General features: G+C 39.2%; 1 protein-coding gene across 1 annotated transcript in view; it reads right to left on the bottom strand.

Annotated features, from left to right (window-relative positions):
* The window catches only part of Dcr-2 (Endoribonuclease Dcr-2), a 396960-nt gene extending 369857 nt beyond the window's left edge, over positions 1 to 27103 (bottom strand). Inside the window, exons 1-2 of the mRNA XM_067143947.2 lie at positions 26981 to 27103; positions 12765 to 12928 (exon numbers count right to left, since the gene is read on the bottom strand). Coding sequence (XP_067000048.2) covers positions 12765 to 12928; positions 26981 to 26989 — 173 coding nt within the window. The 5' untranslated portion in view covers positions 26990 to 27103. The remainder of the gene's footprint in view (positions 1 to 12764; positions 12929 to 26980) is intronic.
* Between the last annotated feature and the right edge of the window lie 716 nt (positions 27104 to 27819).

Here is a 27819-nt window from a genome sequence, read left to right as displayed (position 1 = left end):
GTTTTCACAAAATTAATCAATTGAACACCTTTTGTTAGTCAGTCGCCCACATTGCAACAATTATTTCAAAAATACTTTAAGAAAATAAATAACCTAAACACATTTTTCACACACAACTTCTACTTTTCGTGAACATTTTCAACACATGTTCAACACTTGTTGCTGTAGTTGTCCTTGCTCGTTCCGTCTTATTATTTCACTTGCCAGATGGAGGATGAACTTCTTCCGGTTTATCTTCCTACCTGTTACTTGCTTGTCAATGACCCAAGAAATGATAGCTGTTAAGTCTAGGATATTGTAAGACATGCCTTGGGCACTTCCTTCATGCACCCTTGGTATATTCATGAGGCATTTGGTTGACTACATCTACCCCGTGGTTCATTCGTGCAGTTGCAATTACAGTCTCTGGCTTTTTCTTTCATTCTGTGTTCATTGTTACTGGAGCGCACCGTGTGCTAAGAAGAAGGATGTTGTTCTTCCCTTGGTACACTGTCAAGGTGAACTGTGTTCCCAGTCTGTCGTAAGATGTTTTTTTAGTTTGAATACAAGACCTCCCAATCGACTCCATCTCGACCATCTTCACTGATGATAAAGCTAACAGAGATGGAGATATTTGAGGCGAGTTTGGAGGCGGATTAACACTTTTGACTTCTCCTGCTGATAGTTCATACCCTGTCCCATTACGATCGTCCTCACTAGCCTTGTTTACCTCTAGCAAAAAACTGTCATCTGAATCAGATAGTTTACTTTGAGATTCAACAATGGAATTTTCTAGCATGTGAGACACCTCTTCAGTAGAAAGACAATCGTTAACATATGTCTGTAAGAAGAACACTTTTGAAACAATAAGATGAATAACATAATCCTGCTAACTGGAACACTCATCTGGCAGTAAGAGCTCAATAGTACTAATAAACCAGGCCGAGTACATACTGTTGTCTGGCAATGTAAACTCCTGCGTTGTAGTAAGGAATTGTACAGGAGTCAAAATGACCCCTTCCACTGTCCAGGGTATGCCATATCAAAAAACTATGAAAATGTAAATATCTTGCTGGGTGCGATACATCAATATACACAGTACAAAAAAAACTATGAAAAGTCAAGATATTTGAAGAGAAACAATATAAGAGTGCGCACATAACTAAAGAAATATTGAAGTGGGTGTCATTTTGACCCTTTCCGCTGCTCTAGTGTTAAAATAGTCCGCCTCCGTAGCGTAACGGTTAGTGTTATTAGCTGCCGTCCTCTGGGGCCCGGGTTTGATTCCCGGTACTGCCAGAATTTAAGAATGGCAGGAAGGCTGGTGTGTGGTTCAAATGGTACATGCAGCTCACCTCCAATGGGGGTGTGCTTGAAAACAGCTGCACCACCTCGGGATGAGGACACAAGTTTACTTTTTTTAGTGTTAAAATACAATGACCAGGGGAAACTCCTTAACCCTTTCAGCTCTAGTGTTGCTTCAGAGCTACATGATATTCCAACATTTTTTTAGTACCAGAAAACAAAATTATTCCCTTCAACTCTGATGTTGCTTTGAATCCACATCCTATTAGTTCCTGAATCACCCACTAGATGACTCATGTCTGCTATTCCATGATAGTATGTGTACTCTTTGGATTCAGCTGCATCACAGAATGGCAGGAACCTGCACTGAATGTTTTTCAGTTTGTGTTATCGTGTGTTTAGTTTGAGTTTTGAAACTGCCATCTACTATAATTATTACAGGATATATTCCAGAATTCATATTCTACCTTTAAATTCAATGAAGAAATCAACAGTGTTAGTGTGCATTGGTTCAAAAATCGTGTTGCTCCTAAGCTACACTAGGGGTGAGTGGTTGTGCTTCCTCTAACCTAAAAGTATTATTCAAAGTTTCAGTGTTCAAATAAAACTCAGTAGATAATGAACTCAATACTTAAAACTGAAAGAGATATAGAGGACCTTCTTGACAAAGTATTGGATAGTAATATTTCTGACTTAGAAGATGATAACTTTTCAGATATAGAAGATCAAACATCTTTATTTACTAGTGGAAGGGATCTGGATACTGAAACTGAAAACGTGGTAAGCTTCTCAAGGCAATATTTGTCCCTGAAATAAGTATAGCCTATTATTCAAATGTATATTGTAGACTTAATATCTACATATGCAGCCATTGAGCCACAGGAAACGGATTACTGTTGATCGCCCATATATCGTGAAAGAGTACAATCAATTTATGGGTGGTGTTGACTTGGCAGATATGCTGCTTGAATTGTACAGAATTGATATCTGTTCTCTGAAATGGTACATGAGAATTGTGTTCTGATGCATTGGAGTTGTAGTCAATGCTTGGCTTCTATACTGAAGACACCAGAAGCAACATAAGAATTGTGAATATTCACTACTGAAGTTCCAAGCTCAAACAGCATCAGCTTTGACTAGGTCAGGGAAAACACAATGCAGGAAACGAGGTCACCCAATTGAGTCACGTAAGGAAATTAAAAAGAAGAGACATTTTGCCCCAAGACCTGTTGCAGATGTACGATATGATGAATGTGGGCACTGGCTACAAAATGAGGAAAAGAAAGGTCGCTGCCAATTTTATCCTACTGGATTCACTCAGTTGCTGTGTACTAAATGTAAAGTGCACCTGTGTTTGACATCTGCACGCAATTGCTTCTATAACTTCCACAGTAAGTTATGACATCCATGAAGACAGACTGCCACTATGAAGGGATCAGCGGTTCAAGTATTTGTGACTGTTTCACCACCTTCGGAAGTTACAATTTGCCATATGAGCCTGTTTTCATCTTACCTCTATCAAGAACTCTTTCTACTAATATAAATACTATTTCAAGGGTTGTTTTGTTTTGTGATATGACCAATTGTGCACCATCATTTCATCATCATTTGCACATTTTTCTTGTAAAACTGCAATGTAACAACAGTGAGTCACTACTTCTCAGCCACCCTGTAAATAACACCATTTATAGTTTTAAGTGTTAATAATATGTTTGATAAAATATACAAGCTGAAATAATAGGAATACATAAAGGTTACACATTATAACAAACCCAAGTCTGTTGAATTTTTATGTATAAAATATTGCCTCCTGACCCCAATGTTGCTTTAAAGCAACATGTTCTATTTTCTTAACCAATTTGACAAAAATAAATTTCACACATTTACATGTTCACAGAACAGTATTGAAACTGAATAACTCTTAAAATAATTATTTTTGTTCAAAAGTACCATTCGGGGCTCAAAGGGTTAAGAAAAACTGAAGTTGAAATTAAATCTTGATAGAAAGTTTTGAGGTGTTGAAGGGAGTCTGTAATAAAAGGAAAGAAAAAAATGTTTTAGAAAAAGAGAAAGAACCTTGTGAATATACGGTGGTGAAGTATCGGAAGAACAATCGAATGCTTACCTTCTGGCTGGTTCTGCTATGTTTACTTCCCTTACGTCGCCAGCTGACTCGGTGTGTATGTTGTATGGTTGACCTGGGAGAGGAGCACGAGGCGGAAGTGGGATAACGGAGGGGAAAGTAGGGAAAATGCCGTAATAATTTAACTAGACCAAGCAGGAATAGCCAGCCAACGGCCGTAGCCATGTTAAAACAGCGGATCCCGTGAGATCTCCGAAGTTAAGCAACATTGGGCATGGTGAAGATTTGGATGAGTTGCCACACGCTGTTGGTGGGGGGTAAGGGAATGGAGGAGCGGAAAGGAACTGGCCACCCTACCATATGTAAACTCCGGCTCAGGCACATCTCTGCGGAGGTTCGGACCTGCCTTCGGGCAGAATACACCCTTACCCCTTTAAGATGGAATATGTTTGTGATTACATAGACTAGCCATAAAAAGCAAATAAGTATTGTAAGGTGGGATTCTTCCTTCAACCTAAACCTCAGTTGTCCCTAATTAGTTGGTGACACCAATCAACAATTTCACAGAGGAAACTTAAAATGGAAGAAATGTACTCTACTACAGTGTACGATGAACAAGAGTTTAATGCTTGGTTGGGTGTTGGTATCATTGTTTCAACACTTTTCCATGTTTGACTAAAAAAAGTCAATTGACAATGGCCAATAAAGATCAACAAATGATGCAATTCCCAACAGCCTCTTGTCAAAGTCAGAGCTACTTAGGGGTGCTAACCCCTTTCTGGTACAACACTAGACTAGCACACAATTAGGGTAGATTTGCCATCTGTAGCCTTTTCTACACGATTTCAAGGGAGACAGAAACTTATCAAACATATCCCTTGATAAATTATCCTTAATTCCTTCCCATAAACAAGTATTTGCGCCAATTTATCCTCTTGAATTCCAAACTTATCTTCATTCCATGATCTTTCCTACCTTTAAAAACTCTACTCAAACTTATTCTTCTACTAATGTCATTCCATGGCATCTCTCCGCTGACAGCTTGAAACATTCCACTTAGTCTAGCAATTCAACCCCTTAGTTCCAAGTCCTTCAAACCCAAAATAACACTATTTTGTCAGAAATCACCCAGAACAAATTGTGCTGCTTTCCTTTGAATCGTTTCCATTTCTCATTTCAGATAATCCTCTGAGAGTTCCATACACTAGAAACAGAATGGAGGGGGATAAACTTTGGATGATGTTATGAGATTGGAAGAGGGAAGGATGCTGAAGCAGATGATGGGACACAGATGGGAGGAGGGAGGGCAAAAGAGAGGAGACCCAGACTAAGGTGGTTGAAAATGATCAAGAATAGTATAATTAGAAGATACTTGGAATGGAACACAGTTAAGGAGAAACAATAGTGGTTGGAAACAGGAAGATGGAAAGGTGTCATATACATCCCAACCCATCAGGAGCTGGATGAGGGAAATGGATGAAGATGATGAATAAGAGGAGCAAATAAAAACCTTAATTAAAATACAGAAAGGAATGTAAAATAGTTTTACCAACCAAAAACCAAATTCAACAAAAAGCTGTGTCTGTACTAACAGCGGAGTTACACACTTAAAAGTTAAATTATTATTTTGAATGTTTAATGAAATGAACAAAAAAAAAAGTCTGTAGTCCAGTTCAGTAGGCTAACCAGCTCATTGCACTAAGATAAAATACTAAAACGTACAGGTCTGTATAAACAGTACAGAAATGAATTAACTTGAAAAGGTCTGCAAAGTATTTTTGTTTCAAATTACTGTTCTTGATTTTGCAAATGCAATTTTCCACGCTTTTTGCCAGAACACATCCACAGGTGTTGCCATTTGATGTTGTTCGATGTATTTCGGTGCTACCTTGAATGCTTTCTTGGCTGCAGAGCAACTGATCTCTTTGCTACCTTCTGTATCTTTACTGACCATATAGTCTTGATCAGCCTGGACAACAGCAGTAATGTTTTGATTGGTTTTTATTTTCTGCCTGCTGTGTGTTTTATATTGCAGCAACAGTTATTGCAAAGATGGGATAGGAAAGGGCTAGGAATGGGGAGGAAGCAACTGTAGTCTTAATTAAAGATGTATCCACAAAGGTGCACACATGCGATGCTGTCAACTGCGTAGACTATTTTATTTACAAACTATATACATATAATGTACACACATCAACAAACCATTTTGAACAGCTGCATACTATGAAGAATAAGAGGACTGCAACACTTACATTTCAACCACTAATAACCCAACAAAATTCACATACTTGACTTCAAACACTCGGCTGACACGACTTCCACACAAGTGTCATTAAAACAACTCAACTCTGCTCTGCTCCCAAGACTGCCTCTATATATACATTGCCTGGCCAGGATTCTAGATAGGGTTGGGCAGACCGGAACATTCACTTGTTCCGCAACATTAGGAGCTTGAGGCGGAGTGTTTTGGTACAGAGTTCTGGGACACAGGACTGTAACTGCGTCCTAGAGAGAACTTCGAGAGGCAACAGGACATGCTCTGCTTCATCTGGAATGTGCCTGAACCGAACGTGTTGTGCCAAGGCCACACTAGATAGATTAGTTGGCCTTGGCTGTATCTGCCTGTCGATACCGGCTGTGTGCCACCCTATGTTGGAGTTATATCTTTAATTCCAAAGCGATAACCCATATTTTTCTTGGGCTTAAAAGTTTCCTTAAAGTTCAAATTAATTTTTAACGTCAATCCCCGAGAAAGTGTTGAGGGAAATTTTCGAGATATTGAAGAAAGTAAATGGAAGTTGAGAGGGCAGGAATTCGAAGTGCAGAGAGCATTGGGACGCAGGCGAAGCAGCTAAAGCAGTGCAGCGCAGAGCAGATTTTTGTAATCCACACAAATCATTGCACCATCGCAAGTTGACAGACAGGGCAGGACAGAGCAGAGCAGGCCGGTTCTGCACCTACTTCCGCCTACCACGCGCAGTCTTCGAAACACAGTTTCCTGCGCACGTGTCGCGCAGTTAGTTAAGAAATGGAGGAGAAAATTACCACAGCCATTCAGTCTCACCATGTTTTGTAGGTACTATGTGAATCATGTGGACTGCAATGCAGTATGTACAGTATGTATGTATGTATGTATGTATGTATGTATGTATGTATTGTATGTATGTATGTTCGTGAGAAAATGGCTGAACAGAATTTAATGAAAATCGGTATGTAAATTCGGGGAATAAGGCACTACAGTCTAGGCTATAAATCATTTTATTCACGCTGCGTAACAAGGTAGTTTAGAGAAAGGCCTAAAATGTAATCCACCGAGCAAGTGGCCGTGCGGTTAGGGTCACGCATCTGTGAGCTTGCATTAGGGAGATAGTGGGTTCGAACCCCACTGTCGGCAGCCCTGACGATGGTTTTCCGTGGTTTCCCATTTTCACACCAGGCAAATGCTGGGGCTGTACCTTAATTAAGGCCACGCCCGCTAATCTTCCCAATCTTCCAACCTTCTGTCGCCGAAAACCTTCGATATGTTAGTGCGACGTTAAACAAACAGCAAACAAAAGAATGTAATCCTCATATCTCTATGAAACAATCCGTGACCCAAGTTCTCGCAACATATAGAATTTAAGACAAAGATCTAATGCTGATTATGGAGAGCATCATCGCCGACTCCGTCGCCGTCATCCATCATCACATTTATGCGAAGAGATGAATACGGAAAATCATTTATCATGTCTTGTCAAATATAAATGCAAACGCGTTCAGAACAGATTGTCAATGTTGACTGATTTTAGTATCTTGTGTCTTGTGACAACTAGATGAAAATCTCAGTCAGGTGGTATTTGAAGGTGCTCAAATACGACAGCCCCGTGTCGGTAGATTTACTGGCATGTAAAAGAACTCCTGCGGAACTAAATTCCGGCACCTCGGCGTCTCCGAAGACCTTAAAATAGTAGTTAGTGGGACGTAAAGCAAATAACATTATTATTATTATTATTATTATTATTATTAGATGAAAATCTAGCAGTACATTTGTAAATACATATTTTTCCCTCTCCCCAACTGTGATCCTATTAATGAATTTACCATGCAAGTTGGTCGTGCAGTTAGGATCGCCTTGCTATGAGCTTGCATTCGGGAGATAGGGGGTTCGAACCCCACTCTCGGCAACCGTGAAGATAGTTTTCCGTGGTTTCCCATTTTCACACCAAGCTAATGCTGGGGGGCGGGGGGCTGTACCTTAATTAAGGCCACGGTCGCTTCCTTCCCATTCCTAGCCCTTTCCTATTCCATCGTTGCCATAAGACCTATCTGTGTCGGTGCGACGTAAAAAATATAAAAAATAATCATGAATTAAATTCTTTGCTTAGTCCATATGAACGCTGAACATCGGTAATATAGAAATATTGTTCAGTCTTGTAAACTGGCGAAGGTGGTTGTTTTTACTGCGATTGTCTTAAGCTGAATAACCGCGTTGCCATCAGCACAAGGGAAATTGTGAAGATGACTAACAAAATGAGAAAAAACGCGAATGCTTGAAGAAGAAGAAAAAAGAGCCTCTTTATACTGGATGCCCCAGTATCACAGAGTCTAAAGAAAAACATGTTATTTCTGAAAACAGACGAGATCCTGCGTGGCAATGTGCGCTCACGTCCACTTTGCAGTTTCGTAAGCTTCGCGCTGTTCTGCTCTGCTCTTCCTTGCTCTGCGGCCAACTGCTTCTCAATGTGAGCCCGGCCTAACAGCATGAAAGTACAGCAATGTATTCATCCAGTTATATTTTTAATTCCAAAGTGACGACCCATATTTTTCTTGGGCTTAAAAGTTACCTTAAAGTCCAAATTAATGTTTAACGTCAATCCCCGAGAAAGTGTTGAGGGAAATTTTAGAAATATTAATTACTCACTAATTACTCACAATACAGGCCAATACATTCAACTGGTGAAAATATTCTTGAATTGGTTACTTTTAAACACCTGCACTGCCATTGTAACCGTGTTATGTGTATTTTATACTGACCGGAAAAATCTTAACCTAAAAGCAGCCTTTAAACGTGATTATTGGGCGTGAATTTCAGTGTTCCGACTGTTCGTTCACGTTCCCTGCAGCTTTATGCTGGACCATGGCCATAACTACACCCAGGCACACACCACACAGCACGTTCCCTACAGGCACATTCCCAGTTCCTATCGAAGTTCTCTCTACACTGCGCAGTTACAGTCCCGCGTCCCGTGCGCCCGCTGCACAGTTCAGCTAGTAGGCGAAGGGCAGTGCATAGTGGCGCTTCTGATGGGACAGCGAGTCAGTGTCTCCGGCTCGCTTGAGAATGTTTCGGAACAATTGACACTCGGTGTTCTGGAACAGCGGAACATAACTGTGCACCGGCACATTGTGCCGAAACAGGGACATAGTGCCCAACCCTAATTCTAGGAGAATATGATACAACATGTTTTCTCGTAAATTCAAGAGTCTCCAACAGCATATTTACAATGTAAGGAAGTTTCTACACAATTCTAGTCGCACACTGCATAGTTCTGGACTTATTATGTTTGTTACACAATGTTACATTGGATTATACATCATATATACATGTAATAATAAATTATATACTATTAATTAAGTGTTCTTACATTAATTAAAACTCATATTTATATATATAGCAGATGTTTCATGACATAACCTCACAAATAATACGATTATGATTATACCAATAAAGTTCATACACAACTACGATAATAATAATAGTAATAGATGTTGGAGAATACTGTTTCCAAGTTATATTAGTCTATTACGTTTGCGTCAAAGTACAGCCCCAGCATTTGCCATGGAAAACCATCTTTAGGGCTGCTACAGTGGGGTTTGAGCCCACTATCGCCTGAGTGCAAGCTCAGAGCTACGAGACCAAAACCCCGTAGCCAACTTGCTCGGTGTCTATTATTATTAAGATCTTCGCTGGTGATCTCAACGATATCTCCTTAAGTAAGTCCTTCTTTCCTGGCAGTGGGCCAGTCATCAATCGCTCACTGTTCAATATATTGTTGTGACAGAAAAACAATGTGTGGTAATGACTCAATTTCTAGTCATGATCAGCATTCTTCCCATCAAGTTAGAACTCTGACTGAAAAATGACATCTGGGCACTTGAATGAGGCCTCAAGCCCTCTTCTGTTACTCCAGAAGTACTGAAGGCAGAAATACCAGTTAAAAAATACTTGAAAATCTGTGTTGAGCTACCAGGAGAGGAAGGCAACCACTCTACATTCACAGACAGATCCATGACTGAGGGAGATTTGGGAGCATCATTGTCTTCAGAGGTACATCAGGAAATTTTTCACTATCAATTAAATTAAACCTGCAATATCACTGTTTCAAGGACAGTTATAAAGATTCAGGTCGCTGTTAACTGGACAATCCTCAACCTACAAATAACCAATAAATACACGATCTACACCTATTCACAAACACTACTAAAAGCTTGCTCATCCAATGAATCCACCATTACACCCAATAAGATTAGAAAGGATCTCCAGACTGTACTTGCTTCCAACAAGATCACAATTCAATGGATCCAAGAATACACAGGACGTAATGGAAATGAATGAATCAAATTTCTAGTACAAGTCTATTCAACATGACAGAATGTCCCACTATCCCTATGTAAGCACAAACTAAGATTTCTACAAATAACTCTGGAACAGATTGTACATTTCCTTTCCAAAAGGCTCATCTACAAAACTATCCTTCCACATGTCTACTCCCAACAACACACCAACACAGTCCCCTTATTCATCCTAATACAATTCCTACCCGACCATGAGAAATTCGTTCATTACCTTCAAAGAATTACCTACAGTCTATGAACATGTGAGGAAGGAACTCAAGATAACACTTCCATCTTCTTTAACCGATGCAGACAGCTAGTCATAACAAGGACAACATACCTCCAGCAGTCAAGTATTCACATGCAAAGAGTTTTCCGATCCCAGGACAATCGAGTTCATGAATTAAATATTCCAGACCCTAAGTCAATGAGAAATAACCAGACTAACTCAACAACTGCAATTACGTCTTTTGTATTGAACCACATTGTTTCATGGTGACAGAGCTATAATTTAATTTATCAGGAACGACGTACCGGGAGTCGAAGCTGGAAAGTTGCACAAGGAAGCTTGGAGCTCAAAGGGGGTAAAGCAAGCTAGTTTGGGTATGGTAAGATGTATGAGAGAGCAAAGAAGCCAGGAAAAAGGACAGAACGACCCAAATGCTGTCTGGGGATTCATAGATATCACACTTATAAGAAGAAACGCAGGATGAAACAGGACTGGCAGGGTATGAAAAACATGGTGACAATTACCCAATGAGCAAATTTCTGCAAAGATAAAATGACAGGAAATTGTGAAGTAATTTACTGAGAGTCTCGAGCTGATCCACTGTACTAAGTGCCATTGCCTTTCTTAATAGGATATGCACGGGAACCAAGCTTTAGTTTTCACAAAGAAGAAGTTCTGTATCTTGGTTGTTCCCCAAGCGTGGCATCTCTTTTGAGAATGTATAAAATATGTTTAGGATTAATGCATGTGTTTTGTGTGTTATTAGCTTTAAATCAATTGTGTCATGATTATGAGGGTATTAAGTTAAAATTAGGTTTGTTCTATAATCATGTAAAGTAGTTATTCTTATATGAGATTGATTTAATGAAGCTTGAGGAGCTAGGATCATTGAAAACTGAAGGACGGAGGTGCCTTATCGAATGGCGAGACCTACTTTGAGTGCTAGGTGACCTAAGAAATAGAAACCCCATGTTATGTTGATGTGCACGAGTCGTTTTAGATATGCAGTGCAAGCAGTGGATATTAAATCCCAAAGTTGCATTAGGAAAGGTTTTCGAAATAATACCGGCAAGCTAACAACACATGGCTATGCAAGTGGCATGAATCAGGGTCCGTTGCATGGAGAAAAGAGACTCAATGAGTATATTCCAGATAGGTAGAGGTGAGGCCAAGCATGTAGGCCGATCCGATGTGAATTACGAGTCTGAGGAAAATTATTCCAGACCACAACAATATATTATGTGTTATTGAGAGGAAAAAAGGATCCACAACGTTCCCTGGCAGAGGGACGATAGCCAGCCCAGCTGAGTACAGCCTTGTACTGTCAGGCAGGAAGAAGAGCCATTAGTCATGTGACGATAAGCAGATGTGAAAGAGGCCTTGCCATGTAGCTATGTGTATCTGCAGAGAGATGAATGTTATTGTTTGAAACAGCGAGAGGAAGACGGCCTTGCCATTTCCCCAGTATATGTAAGGATAATGAACGTCGCCGCAGATGACCTGAGATACGATTACATCACCAATCCCTCAAGACCAGTGTGTATTTTGTGTGTTTATTTCAGTTCCAGCAGAATATTTGTTATCCGTTTACTGATGATGTCTCTTGTGTCTTAATGTTCGTGTTTGTCATTTTATTGTAAATTGCTAAGAGGAGACCTCGTATGATTTTTCAGTTCAGTCCTCGTCTTTAATTATGTGATCAGGCTCATATTAGCTTCAGTGGTTTTTTGGGGGTATCAGAAAATCCTAACCAAGCATTATTGTGGATTATGTGTCCCAAATGATGTGGGAATAATTTTAATCTCAATTTTCTTTTATATGCAAAGATTTCTGTTGCTTATCTCATGTATCAGGACATTTAAGTATGACACAGTTAGTCAAGTCTATTCAAGCTTATCTAAACGTTCAGTGTAGCGTTCATGTAATTGACACACGGATTCCGAGATTTTGCGATTTAAACTTGTTCAGACGGGCAAGGTCCCACTGTTACTTGATGGTAAACAACTACAAACTGCATTTGAAATTTTGTTGTTTTATTTAAGGGATTTTTTTTTTAAATCCAAATTTTATGTTTTAGATGATTAAACTATTCAAAACCAATTGATTTCACTTGAATTCTCATTCACTCATACAAGTGCAATTCCTGTCCTACTTACATCTTGAAGTAATCTTAGCTGTTCTTGGAGACCAAATTGTGGACATTCCGTGGGCGATGCCATTAAACTAGCCAGGGCAAAGGAAGACAGGAAGATGGTATATTTTGGCTTATTACATGGCATCATTCTTTGTTTTGACTGATTTATTTGTTTGCCGACCCAGTAAGATACAGTATGTACCCTGGATACTAAATATCCTGCAATGTATCCAAAAGGTGAAACAAAGGTTGGAAATATACTTTAAAGTTGTTTAAACATAGTAGGTGGGTGCATATCCCACTGAGTCTGAAACAAGAGAGTCTACTGAAACAGGTATTCAAATATGACCTTTATGAAAAGTAACTGTGACAGAGACAAATGAATGTAAGGGAGAAAGCATGGTTGATCAATAGAAATCAAAACAAAAATGAACACTTACCCACCAAGATCACCTGACATGTGCTTTATGAGCATCACAGCAATGTAGGTTTTCCCAGATCCAGTAGGTAGGTAGAGAATTGTGTTGTTTTCTATGCATTTCTCCAGGAGTAATGACTGGTAATCTCGAGGAGTCAGCTCCTCCTCTATATTTTCCTCCTTACCCTAAACAAAGAAAGATATAAACCTCAAAAATAAAAAATACTATCAAACATATTAAGTCAGCAACTAAAAATTAAACACTTTTCTTTTTAAACAGAACTAGGTATTTACAATTTCCATAGTTTCATCAACAAAGCTAATGCAGGATTTGCCTTTAAGAAACAGAATAACCTGGGTTGAAAGTGATCATGAATACTGAAACTCAGCCTCATTTTAAATAGCCTGTCCCTTTTGCTATTGGTTTTACAATGTAACTCAGGTCTTATCGCGGCGATGAGACTAGACAGGTTAGGACCAAGAAGCAAGAGACCAAGGTCTTAAGGTACAACCGCAGCATTCACCTGGTGTGAAAATGCGGAAAGTGACACAGCTATCCTCAGGGCTACCAACAGTGGGGTTCAAAAATCCAATCTACCAAATGCAAGCTAACAGCTACACAGCCAACTCACTTGATCGCTGCTACAGACCATTTCAGAAATTGTAACATTTATATTTTAATACAGAGGGATCAAAAAACAAACTAGATACACATTTCCATAGCAGTTATTTTAACACAAGTGAATTAAATTATGGCAGCAAAGTGTAACACAGTTGAATGTGCCCTTATGGACACCTTCATTCAGTGGACACCTCTCTATTCAGACATTTTTCTACAGAACCAATTTTATTTTACATACTGTAAGCCCCGTGTTAATTTTTTTTTACTGTCTTTACGTTGCACCGACACAGATCGGTCTTATGGCGACGATGTGATAGGCCTGGGAGTGGGAAGGAAGCGGCCGTGGCCTTAGTTAAGGTACAGCCCCAGCATTTGCCTGGTGTGAAAATGGGAAATCACAGAAAACCATCTTCAGGGCTGCCGACAGTGGAGTTCGAACACACTATCTCCCGGATGAAAGCTCACAGCTGCGCTCCCCTAACCGCATGGCCAACTCGCCCGGTAAATGTCTCGTTTAAGCAGACACTGCCATTAGTCTCGTCCAATTGTCTTAGGTGGACACTTTATTTTACACAAGATATGTCATCCTTTTAAAAACCATTCTGCAGACATACGGGAATTCCTTTTGAATGTTTGTATTATTTTGAATTTAAGGGAAAGAGAGGAAGGAATGTGAATACGAATGCCGTAGCAGCCATTAAGTTAATTCTTCTGTACATGATTTTCTTCCAAACCTTTCATAATGGTCGTCTTGTGTTCTAATTAGTGTATACTCTGAGAATTCTAGTTGCCCAGAATTACCGCCAGTGACAGTGGAGAACCTATATAGATATAAAATACGCAATATTGTGGCGGTATTAGCGGAATCAGAAAAGGATCTGCAAGTCATGTTGGAAAATATTGATAAGAGTGGGCAAAGAATTCGGAATGAAGATCAACATTGGGATGACTAAGGTGATGAGAACAGAAAAGGAGGAGATTGCTTTTGATATAAAACTAGAGGGAAAGAAATTGGAACAAGTAAAGTCATTCAGATATTTGGAAAGTTCCTTAACATGGAATGGAAGCTGTATGGAAGAAATAAGAAGCCGATATCTATGGGAAAAGAAGCTTTCGGAAAGGTGAGAGGGCTTTTGATATCTAAGGCAACCCCTACTGATTTAAGAAAGAGGTTCGCAAAGCATTTTGTGTGGAGTGTAGTGTCATATGGAGCTGAAACATGAACATTAAGATAGAAGGAACAAAGTATTTGGAAAGTTTTGAAATATGGGTGGGGAGAAGAACTGAAAAAGTGAAGTGGACAGATAAAGTGAGAAATTATGAAGTGCTAAGAAAAGTAGGAGAGAAGAGACACCTGATGAAAATTATAAGGAACACGAAAATATCCTGGTTGGGTCACATACTACGTAGAAACTGTCTTCAACAGAGGTGATGGAGGGGAAAATAGAAGAAGAGGAAGAAGAAGGTATGGAATGTTAACAGATGTCAAAAAAAGGAGAAGCTATGAACAAGTGAAGCAAGATGCTCCAGACAGAGAATCATGGATGATGTCCAGTTGATACCTGTCCGAAGACAGATCCACAGAAGAAGATTCTGAGAATTCTAGTTTCCCAGGATTACTGATAGTGACTACTTACTCACAATTTACCAAGGGATTTCCCAACCCAGCTTGAGTCATTCTATTCATAACTCATATTGTCGCTGATTTGGTCGAGGTCAGGTAGTTCAGTTAAATTTGACAGGGAAGACTTCCATGCGCAAATTGAGAGAGAAATAATGTGAGAAACAAGGGACGAGGATATTTAAATATTGAGAAAAGAAGAAATGCAATTACAGAAAGTGTAAAAGGACTTTCCAAGATTAAGCTCACTAAAAAATTCAAACAGAACTTATGAACGTTTTCATTACAGTATATGGACCCGTATTGACATTAACTCAATTGTTATAGAGACAATTTTCCACCTTTCAATTAATTTTTTACTGATGTTCCCATGTCTCAAAAAAACATAATACATATGACTACACGAATTAGGACATGTTTCATCTCTTGTTACAGACATACTCAGCTATAATAATAACAACAGGGTATATCTGAAAGAAAAAAAAAGAAAAAAACAGAACAAATTTAAAGATAATCTAGAAACACTTTTAAAAGTTTTTAAAACCATGTGTGGTACTATTACTACTACAAGCTAACGATTTCTCTAAGAGACTAAACATGTCATATTGTGTGTGTTCTAGACAGAGGAAAGCAACAATAAAACATTTACTGAAAAGTGGAAAATTCTCTCAAATAGGCCTCCAATTGAAAAATTCAAATGCAGGAAAACTCAAATACAATAGTGAATACAATGTTAAGTGAGTGGGAAGAAAATAGAAACTGAGGAGTGAAAAGAAACCAGGAGTCAGGTTTTTTTCAGAAGTGAACGCTGCAGCATAGGAGTGGTCAAATGTTCTTGATTATAGAAATGGTCCACAGTTTTTGTTTTAAATTGCAGTCTTGCTTCTGAGCAGCAGTCTCATCCCATCTTCTACAAAGCATAGTATCAGTCGGCTAGCTACTGCTTGCTGCTCAATGTAATGCGAAACCCTTGGTTTGGGTCATCAATAGTACAGTCTCTACAGCCACTCCTTTGTCGCCACCAGTCACCACCGTCTTCAGTGGGTACACTCATCATTTCAATGACAAATATTGGTCAAGGTTAGGAGTAATGTTCAGGTACATCCACTATTGTTTGCAATAATGGTCAGCCTGCCAGTGATTTTTATTTTTTGTAACAGCTGTCCTTGGGTGGGTTTATTTTTTTTTAATTTTTTTTTGACAGCAAGTCAACACGAGACATGGTGTGAAATCCATTCATAGAGGGATGACAAGGAAACAGTCCACTCTTCATTTCATATCTGATCACATGGGCAGAGAAATAAACAGTCCATAAAAAATTACAAAACATCTTGTAATCAAAAGCACTTTATATGAATGATGGCCTAAAAACAACTGAAAAATAATAATAAACCACGTGAAAGGTTAAAAACTGTTACGGTATATAAAGTCCAGAGAGCAAAGGCGTAGAACTGACCACAGAAATACACAGAATTCAGACAGAGAAAAGAATGACTGGTAAGAAAATCCAATTACAAACCATTATTCTCGTCATTATTCCGTATTGAAAAATAGCTAATCACAAAGTTTATACAAGGAGTAATTTTAATACCACCTATTCAATACAATCCAAATCGAAATAGTATTGAACTGTCCCAGTCTCATCATTGTCTAGAATGCTAGTTGCTTTACGTCGCACCAACACAGATAGGTTTTATGGCGACGATGGGACAGGGAAGGGCTAGGAGTGGGAAGGAAGCGGCCGTGGCCTTAATTAAAGTACAGCCCCAGCATTTGCCTGGTGTGAAAATGGGAAACCACAGAAAACCATTTTCAGGGCTGCCGATAGTGGGGTTCGAACCTACTATCTCCCGGATACTGGATATTGGCCGCACTTAAGCGACTGCAGCTATCGAGTAATACCAATATAAATGGTCCGTTATTGGACATTATAAATTTTCCAGCTAACTCATTCTTGGTTGCCAGCGTTTCGCCCTCGTGTGCTAGGGTGGGCTTATCAGTTGGTACCTAGCACACCTACCAATACGCTGGCTAGTGCATACCGTGGAGGCCACTGCGTAGGCTAACTGGAGTGACTGAGGTTAGTTAGCACCATTCCTTATGTAGACAGCCTGTTATGAATGGTGTGAAAGTGACACTCAGAGGGTCGGCTGATGTGTGCACTTCAGTGGGCTTGGCAGATAGATATGTAAAAACTCCTCCTAGTTCGGTGGGGAAAGCAACGGGAAGCTAGCTCATTTCTTCATTTCCCTAGTACACTGCTTTACCTCCACTGATGGTGGAGCTGTTCGGCTGAGGACACAACATACATTTAAGCAAAGAATTGAACAAACACTTTCCCACGTGGAGGATCCCAGAAGCTCATTTTCCTTTCCCTTACCTGTACAATTTTGGTTCTCTTAAATTATGTAGTTGAACTTCCTTCTTGTTACAGAAATAACCAATGAGCATAGGTGTATGGTGCATTGTTGCTCAATCTGTGATATTTTACTATAAAAGTAAATATATCTCCAGGGGTGGGCAGGTCAGACCTTGCAATGGCAATGATCACATCTATCCCTCCTCCATGTAATATAAGGCAAGATTTCAAAGATTCAGCTTTCTAAATTTTGTGCTTCAGGCTTACACCTGTTGTGAACTTTTAATTCAAATTTAATGAGTATTCCTTCATTACCTGAACGTAACACATATAAACACAGTTAGCAACCTAGCTGCAAACACAAACACACACACACACATGCATACTACACCCTATTCCAACTGAAGTGCTAGTAGTGAATACGCGGGTTTGTAAAACTCCAGTGAGGGCTCCGTACAATTAATTACATTAGAGCAAAAGGCAAATTATGCAGATCGTACCTCATACTGCTTGTAGGAATGCTGTGTATTTAACATGAAACACCCTTAGAAACATGCAGTGAAACCTGTTTAAAGCGGTCACCAGTAGTTCTTCCGAAAAAATGGCTATTGGTACACATCATAGCTAAGTTAAGGTTACAATATTTTGGAATCAAGGAAGAGGTCTATTTCATTACATGATTAGTTTCAGTAGGACCAACACTATGTTAAAAGTAACAAAATCACCAACATGAAAAACATAACACAACAAATACTGAAGAAATTATGTTTAATTATCTATTTTCACAGTTTGCTTTTGTCACACCAACACAGATAGGTCTTACAGCAACAATGGGATAAGAAAGGCCTATGAATGGGAAGGAAATTGCTGTGGCCTTAATTAAGCATTTGCCAGGTGTGAAAATGGGAAACCATGGAAAACAACATTCAGGGCTGCTGACAGTGCGGCTCAATCGAACCCACTATCTCCCGGATGCAAGCCGACAGCTGTGCGACCCTAACCGCACGGCCAACTCACCCGGTCTAACTATCTATTTAATAAAAGCTTAGCAACTTATCCTATATTTTTTTAGATGCAGAAGGTTTGTTTTGTGAGCAAACAATTTGTGAGGCAATAATGTTTTCCCGCATTTGAGCACTTATTGTTGTATTTTGTATTGTACCCCTTTCATCAAGTGTTTGTACGATGTTTCCATCATCATAATCCGTTTTCTGGAGTAAACATGCCATTAAGTCCTGAAGATGCTGCAAAAGATGTTGCTTCGGTGGAAGATGGTTGCAGCATGCATTACGTTCCAGAAGTGTTAAGAAAGATCACAATATGAAGATAAAGTTGGAATTCAAGAAGACAAATTGGGGAAAATATTTGTTTATAGGAAGGGGAGTTAGGGATTGGAATAACTTACCAAGGGAGATGTTCAATAAATTTCCAATTTCTTTGCAATCATTTAAGAAAAGGCTAGGAAAACAACAGATAGGGAATCTGCCACCTGGGCGACTGCCCTAAATGCAGATCAGTAGTGATTGGGGAAAAAAAAAAATACATCTTCCACGATTTCCAGAACCATAACAAGGTACGGAAAATTGGAGGCTATTCAGGATCAACCCAGAGAAGACCAACACCAGCAAGAGATGATCACGTCTTACGGCTTCAAGATCTCGGCAACCATCACAAATTCATTTTTTTTTAAATATCTGTTCGAATGAATAGACAGTTTCAAAATAGGATAAAATAAGTAAGTCCATTTTCCTTCCCATTCCACTACCCCATTCAACCATCCACATTGATTTTAATGATTTTAAAAATTTTTAATTTAGATAGATTTTAATCATAACAAGGTACTTATTAAGTTATTTTTGAGAAGATAAATATACTTTGTAATTTCACCTAAGTGTTGTAATATAGCTGAAGATGTTCCAAATGGAACAAAACATGTACTGTAAAAGATTAATTGATTTGCTTAAAGCAAATATAAGCACCAAAAAGATGGAAATTTACTGTTATTGATTCAATGTAAATATGATTTGATACGGGAAATGAAGCTGATTTTTTGCAACAATCACACCACCACCGTTCAAACACGAATCGACTCCAGCAAGTTCGAGAGGTCAATGAAAGTGAGAGAACAGTCTGAAAATGACTAGAAGATTTGAATCTTCAATCCAGAAGACCCCCTAAAGGCCTAGAACTTACCAAACAGCACTGCACAGCCTGAATATGTTTTGAAAAGGAACTACGCGGACCTGGCGGTACCACAATATGAGGTTAGATGAATATTATTATTATTATTATTATTATTATTATTATTATTAACAAATACCTCGCAATTGGGAAATATCCCGGTGGCAATGATCACTTAGGCCCTACAGCAGTGTGATAATGAGCAAGTGCTGTTCACTGTAGAGTCACAATTTGGCCTGCAATCACCTGACAGTAGAAAAAGGTTCTGGAGAACACCTAGGAAAAAGTATTCCCCCTGTCAATTCTCATCCCAGATGCCTTTTCAGAGTGGGTCTCTGAAGATGTGGACAGGAATCAATATGACTGCAAGGACAAATTTGGTTTGTATTAATAGTCTTGACCATAATGGCCAGTATTGACTTAATCACCGCCTAGTCAATACTATGTATTAAAACTTTATTTACATTTCACACTTTAGAATATATAGTACGTTTTGAGAAATATGTTAATTCTCTTCTTCAACTATATAGGTTAATTTTCATATTACATTAACACTCCAGTGGTCGCGCGGATCACAACATGATCTAGCCGTTTAGTTTTTTTTCGCTCCTGTTCTTTGGTATAATGTTGACCTTGAGCATCTATGTACCTTCCTTGCGCCCCATCCCCTCTCTGATAACGCAGTAGTCTGCTAACCTTGACTGGTGGTTGTTGCGTTATTAAGCAATTTATTCTTGTGGATTACAACTGTGATCCATGCGACCGCTAGCTTGACTTCTTTTAGACTTTGTTTGTTTTCTTATTACGGTGTCTAATCTCAGTTCATGTGCATATATCTACTCCGTTTAACGAGTTTATATTAATTATTGGTATATAAGAACAAAATGGATGACTGTGAGAATATAAATCGATGGCTGAATGAACCAGACAGTGAGGTACCTCAAAAACGTTATGGAGGGAGTGAGACAAATCACAATGTCTGGTAATTTTTTTGGTATTTTTTATAAATATATGCATAATTATATAGTACAGAAAATAAAGTGTTTTTCACAATGCATAATTATATTCATTGAATAAATAGCATAGAATAGCCTTGTCACAAAGAAAGTACCGATCACATTGTGATCTGCACGACCACCGACGTAAATTTTCTTTGCGCGACCACCGGAGTGTTAAGACCTATGAAACCACGGGGGGCCCCCACTAAGAAAACTACAACAGTGACGTGTATAATATGACATATTAAAAATTTATAAATAATGGCATGGAAGGTGGTGTTTTTTTTGTTTTTTTCCCCTACAAGTTGCTTTACGTAGCATCGACATAGAGCGGTCTTATGGCGACAATGGGATAGGAAAGGCCTACGAGTGAGAAGAAAGCAGCCATGGCCTTAAATAAGGAACAGCCCCAGCATTTGCCTGGTGTGAAAATGGGAAACCACGGAACGCCATCTTCACGGCTGCCGACAGTGGGGTTCGAACCCACTATCTCCCGGATGCAAGCTCACAGCTGTGCGACCCTAACCACATGGCCAACTCGCCCAGTAGCGTGGAAGTAAAGTCCATCTTGTCATCTCTATATAAACACAACATTAGGGGAATGTCTGTGCGGATAAAATGTTGAGCACTGTTGCAATAAAACATCAAATTCGAAACATGTACTACTGTATATATTCTAAAGTGTGAAATATAAATAAATTTTGAATACAAAGTATTGACCAGGCAGATTATCATCTCTATTTACTGAGATTTGGTTTTCGTGGGACACGGGAGCCTTACAGGAAATTGGTATGTGGACAAAATCCTTCTGGAGCATGTGGTGCCTCTCACTCCATTTATTGGTGATGGTTTCACACTAATGCAGGACAATGCACACCCACATGTTGAGATGCGGAAACCAGTTCTTGGATGAAACAGAGATTGATACTATGGTTTGACCTGCTCAAAGTCTCAATTTCAATACTATTGACCACCTATGGAATAAGGGTTGTCAGCATTATCTAAGACACCCTCCAGTACCTACAGGAGGCCCTCCAGGAAGATGGCGAGATGAATCCTCAAGAAGATATTGCAGCATTATTCAGGAGCATGTCTGAAAAGTTGGATACCATGATTCATGCAAGAGAAGGTAACATACACTGCTGAGGATGAAAAAAATTCTGAAGTAAAGTGTGAAGTGTAGGAAACCAAAACAAAGGTCAATTAACTTCATCAGCTTCCTCAAAATTTGCTTGAGGTGTAAATCCATATGTGTTACTTCTGTATCTCACTTAATTTAATGAACTTGTTTATAAGAAATAGGTCTTTTTCACTGCCAGACACCTAAAAGTGTCATTTATCATAACAAAGCAGATTAGTGTCATAAAGTGACTGGAATTTAAATGAATATCATTTTTAGGAAATTGATGTGCTTTTTTGTGCCATAGGGGTTATCTGAAAGATCAGTCAGACTTCTGCGATTGTGGGGAGCAACAAACTACCCAACACCTGTATGACTGTCAGTCCTGCCCTGTTCGTTGTACACTTCAAGACTTGATTCAAGCCACGGAAGAGGGAATTTCTGTTGCCCATTTCTGGGCAGACATTGTGTGAAACATGTTTTGTGACATAAAATGTATTCTGTTTTATTTGTATATAATACCTTATATGTATTTTTAAGTTTCTCAACACTCTGACACGAAATAAATAAATATGTACCGTACAGTAACCTTGATTTACAACAGGCCAAAATCATCAGTGTGGTTCTGTTTCATAGTATTTCTACATCTCTTTCTGGTAGCTCACGATTCATTTTTTTTTCTTCTATTTGCTTTACGTCGCACCAACACAGATAGGTCTTATGGCGATGATGGGATAGGAAAGGCATAGGAGTGGGAAGGAAGCGGCCGTGGCCTTAATTAAGGTACAGCCCCAGCATTTGCCTGGTGTGAAAATTGGAAACCACGGAAAACCATCTTCAGGGCTGCCGACAGTGGGATTTGAACCCACTATCTCCCAGATGCAAGCTCACAGCTGTGCGACCCTAACCGCACGTCTAACTTGCCCAGTTCATAAAATTCTAGAGTATTCAGATGTGAGGCTGTATTCTTGACATACAATTAATCTCAAATGGGATGCAATGATTGTATATCACTTATTATTATTATTATTATTATTATTATTATTATTATTATTATTATTATTATTATTATTATTACAATCTGCTTTACATTGCATCGACACAAATAGGTCTTATAGCGACACTGGGATAGGAAAAGGCTAGGAGTGGGAAGGAAGTGACTGTAGCCTTAAAGATACAGTCCCAGCATTTGCCTGGTGTGAAAATGGGAAACCACAAAAAACCACCTCCAGGGCTGCCAACAGTAGAGTTACACCCACTACTCCTGAATGCAAGCTGATAGCTACGTGACCCAAACATGCAGCGACTTGCTCGGTATATTGCTAAACTGAACTCAATCACCACACTGCCTATAAGCATTATAACATCAGTATACTCTACTCAAACATTATTCCAATAAAAAACATTTTTAGACATATTGGCTTGTTCAATCACACCGCCCCATAATTACCGTGGGTAATACAAAACTTTGTTTACCGGTAGGCTATGGAGAAGAAAGGATGAGGAAACGCTGTATTTACTGTCGGCCAAACCCATAAAAGACAGAGTTCACTAATATTTGGAAGGCCAATTTCGAAAAGGTCTACTTTATTACTGTGCGACTGTCTCACGGATGAATAAAGTACGTAGAATGTTTACAACTGGCTGTTTCATTCAGGTCAATCTGTGAAGTGTGCCTGGCCACTGATTTCAGTTTGAGTTGACTGCTTAAAGGAGGAGATATCAACACAGGCTTTATAGAAAAATGAAATGGTTCCAGAGAAAATTAATCTCTCATTGATGTGACCACTACATGAAAGGCAGTGGCAGATTTTATTTTTATGCTACTGGTTTAACGTTGCACTAACACATCAAAGGTTTTCGGCAATGGGAGGCCGGGATAGGATTGGGAAGGTAGTGACCATGGTCGTAAATCAGGTACAGCCCCGGCATTTGCCTGGTATAAAAACAGGGAACCGCAGAAAACCATCTTCAGGGCTGCCGACGGTGGGATTCGAGCACACTATCTCCAGAATGCAAGCTCACAGCTACACGTCCCTAATAACGCAGCAAACTCGCTCGTTGCTGGCTGAAATTCATGGAACATGAGATCACTCCCAGATATGAACAGATTTCTTCTTTTTTTTTTTTTTGCTAGTTGCTTTACATCGCACCGACACAGATAGGTCTTATGGCGACGATGGGACAGGAAAATGGCTAGGAATGGGAAGGAAGCGGCCGTGGCCTTAATTAAGGTACAGCCCCAGCATTTGCCTGGTGTGAAAATGGGAAACCACGGAAAACCATTTTCAGGGCTGCCGATAGTGGGGTTCGAACCTACTATCTCCCGCATACTGGCCGCACTTAAGCGACTGCAGCTATCGAGCTCGGTTGAACAGATTTCATTAGCAACTTGAGAACAAGGAAAAAACTTGTACACAATATCTTTGTTGTTAGCGCAGTGGTCCAACATGAAACAATGCCATTGCTCCACAGGGGCACACATCCTTCAAGAGGCTCTAAGTCAAGCACTCCTGACGTGTTAGACCAACGGGTTTTGTCACTAGACAGGGTGAGTGCAGACAATAAAGAAAGAGTGCTTCAGTTACTGATACTGCTGTCAACACTACGCTGCAAGTATAGTCCACGCACCTTTTAGCGATATTACTCTGTACGGGGGTGAGGAGTAAGGAGGGAGCTCTGCCATTTCTGGTTATACTGCAGACTGAATGGAAATGAAATCTGAATTGAATCGATAATATGATTGATCGATATGAATGTTCTAAACATTTATTATCTTATGCCAACAACTGTGTCACACATACATTATTTAACATTATATAACATTTCTCGATGCTAATCTTGTTCCTAGCATGAATTCTATAGTTTGGTTTTGCTGTGTAAACATCAACAGTATTAGTACGTAACGTGTACACCAGATATCGCAGAGCGATGCATAAGCGATTCATAGTTTGTGTTTCAAAGGTTGCCGATACGAATCTTGAAGATAACCCAGGTCGACCGATTCAGCACTAGGGTGTTTATGTATCACTAAAAGGTGCGCCTACTACAACCAAGACAATGGCAACAAAAGACTATTGCGCCGTGCCAAGTAGTAGCGTGTTGCAGTGGAGCACCTAGCAAGAAAGCTTGCAGAGCGCATACATAAATTCTACCCACAGGTTTGTATCTGGCAAGGCAGGATGTCCAATGCTTGTGGCCACAAAGAAAATTGAAGACGTAGGTACAAGAACCAGAGCGCTCCAGTTTTCTCAATTTTTCAGGACAAAAACACTTTTAAATTACTTCATGTTTCTTAAAAATTATCAGATTTGGGTAAAATTTCCTTCCTATACCACAGACCGGTTTTAGATTTGCAACCTTTCTCCTATTTCCCTTTTTTATTGAGGAAAAAGGAATGGTGCTGTCTGGTTTCCTCTGCTAAGACTGGAAATCTGTGACTTGGCTTACCAATAAAATCCTGGTAGATTCTCAAAAACTCCCTATGAACAAATTAAAACAGTATGAACACAAAGAGTAACTTGTAATTTGTTTATATTAGAAGATACAGAGATAGACTAAAATAATCATAAAATTTTGTCCAGGTTTTAAAAGTACTCGACCAAAATCACTTAAAAACTGCAGTTATTATTTCAGTGTTCATTGGCTGACTGAGGTGGTGCTCAGAAATTAGAGCTCATTAGTATTAAAGGGTAACTAGTTTGGCAGAAAACACAACAGCTCCTGGAACTGTACGTTTCCTGCACCGTATGAGACACCAGTACATCGCCATTTCATATATAACCCTATAGCCATTGCTTGGAGCTATTTGGTTCTTGAACGAGTCGAGAGAGGATTTTTTCCTGTATAGCGATATGTGTAAAAAGTGAAAATGAGGGAAAAGTAGGGATATCTGGTTCTTGCACCCACGGCTTCAATTATTCCCCACCTCCTAACTGCCTGAGCATATCACCCACCCCCTCAATCCTTGTACAATTTCTATATCCAACACTTCATTTCCCGCTGGCAAGCTCTAACTCAGAGAGCAAAAATTTTGCGCAGTCTTGACATACAGAGAATACATAGGGCCTAACATACACAATTCCAAATGGCAAAAAAGGATCCCCCAATTTAACTTCTCCTCAAAATAACAACACCATATGGATAATTTAGACCTTAGCATTTCACTGAAAAACATACATTACTATGACCAACAACTGTGCCATCATAATGCACCATTTCCATAGTGGTCCTTCTTCACTCAAAACAAAATCAATGTTACACATAATTAGCTACTGGAACACCATTAAAAAAGGATGTTTCTTTAAAGGCACACCAGAGCTGAGTAACATTTGTCCTCTTAACACAATGTTTTATTCTTTAAATAAAATTAGGCCTATATTCTTCGCTTTGTAAATATTAATGCAGCATGCAATTACAAAGGTCTATATGTAAACTCCATGCCACTCACACAGTAGGCCTACGCAATCAATCACCAATGATCTGCATTTAGGGCAGTCACCCAAGTGGCAGATTCCCTATCTGTTGTTTACCTACTTTTTCATAAAGAATTGCAAAGAATGTGGAAATGTATTGAACATCACCCTTGGCATATTATTCCCATCTGTAACTCCTCTTCCTATAAACTAATATTTGCCCCAATTTGTCCTCTTGAATTCCAACTGCATCTTCATATTGTGATCTTTCCTACTTTTACAAACACCACACGAACTTATTCGTCTACTAATATTATTATTCCACGCTATCTCTCCACTGACAGCTAGGAACATACCACTTAGTCGAGCAGCTCGTCTCCTTTCTCCTAACTCTTCCCAGTTACACTACTAAAAAAATTTTTTAAAAAAGTATACGCCTACGTAAAAATCTGGAGACATCAATATAGACAGCAGATAATTCAGTTCAAATTCTTTCCCTCAACAGAAGCCAAGAATCAAATCGAGAATAAATAGAAACTGGACATAACCTACAAAAGTACTACGTTATTAACAAAGAAATGTCAGACTGCTGAACAGTCTGCCATCTACTAGTAAACATTTACTTGAACACCACCACCACACGCTTACAGACCAATGATGTAGGCTACCGAATTCCTATTAAGATTTCAACATTATCACCTAAAGTACCGGGTACCGGTACTCCTTTGATGATGCTTTATCGACGAGATGACTTGGCGACTGAATAAGCTAATATAGGGCAAGTACTGAATCATGAGAATTTCTTCTGTAAAGTAACGATCATGGGTTAATTTTCAATCACAATAATAAAAAAGTTGTTATATGACGTTTATTCATTAACCTATATCTAGCCTTTCTACTGAAGAAAAACTATCATACTCACATCTCCCATTTCACAACGTATACACAACACAGATGCTGACGAAGTGTTCTCTCTACGATGGGGCAAGGAGAACAGGGATATCAAGTCGACTCATATACACACAGACACACGCCCTGTCACAGCTGGTCATATGACAACAAAAACAAAACCAATTCCCAATCAGTGCGACCAACAGAACGCATTAAAATAATATTATTTCAGTGATGACAATACTGTTTAGCTGCAAATAGAAGAATTGAAGCAGCGAAATTCAACTTTCTACAGTCAACATTCTAAACTCCAGATATTTCTTGCAGGTACTTTTTCGATAATAGGCATTACATGTTCCATCAATACTGTCTCTACTTGTTAAGTTGTTCAACTACCTTTCGCAAAGGGAATTCACCTTCATTTCTACGTGTGAAGACGTCATTGGGTAGGTCTCTAATAAGTCACCTAAATGTAGATGCTGCCTTCTAGAAACTTTCCAGCAGTGTTGCCAGGTCTCCCGATATTCCCGGAGATCTTCCGATATTTTTGCAATACACCAGGAAATCCAAAGAAACAAAAAAAAAATCTCCCGAATTTTTTTCCAATCCAAATTTCAAGAAAACGAATAATAATGATTAATGGTAGATAATATATTTCTGCTGAAATACTGTACGACGTTTTATCGATTACATCACTCGTTCGGTACCGTACTTCCCCGCATTCCCTATAGACTTGCATTCCATAATCTCGCCCCTCTAGTTGAACTCGAAACACGCTTGATTGCATCATTCAAAGGGAAATCCCCGCCCCACGTTTAGATTCGGATCTGGTTGTTAAGTGAGTGAGTCACAGCCAGTTGTCGTTCAAAC

The sequence above is a fragment of the Anabrus simplex genome, chromosome 3 (assembly GCF_040414725.1).
Source record: "Anabrus simplex isolate iqAnaSimp1 chromosome 3, ASM4041472v1, whole genome shotgun sequence".
Lineage (NCBI taxonomy): Eukaryota > Metazoa > Arthropoda > Insecta > Orthoptera > Tettigoniidae > Anabrus > Anabrus simplex.
Note: the sequence above shows the minus strand (reverse complement) of the source record. Positions and strands in the feature narration are given on the sequence as shown.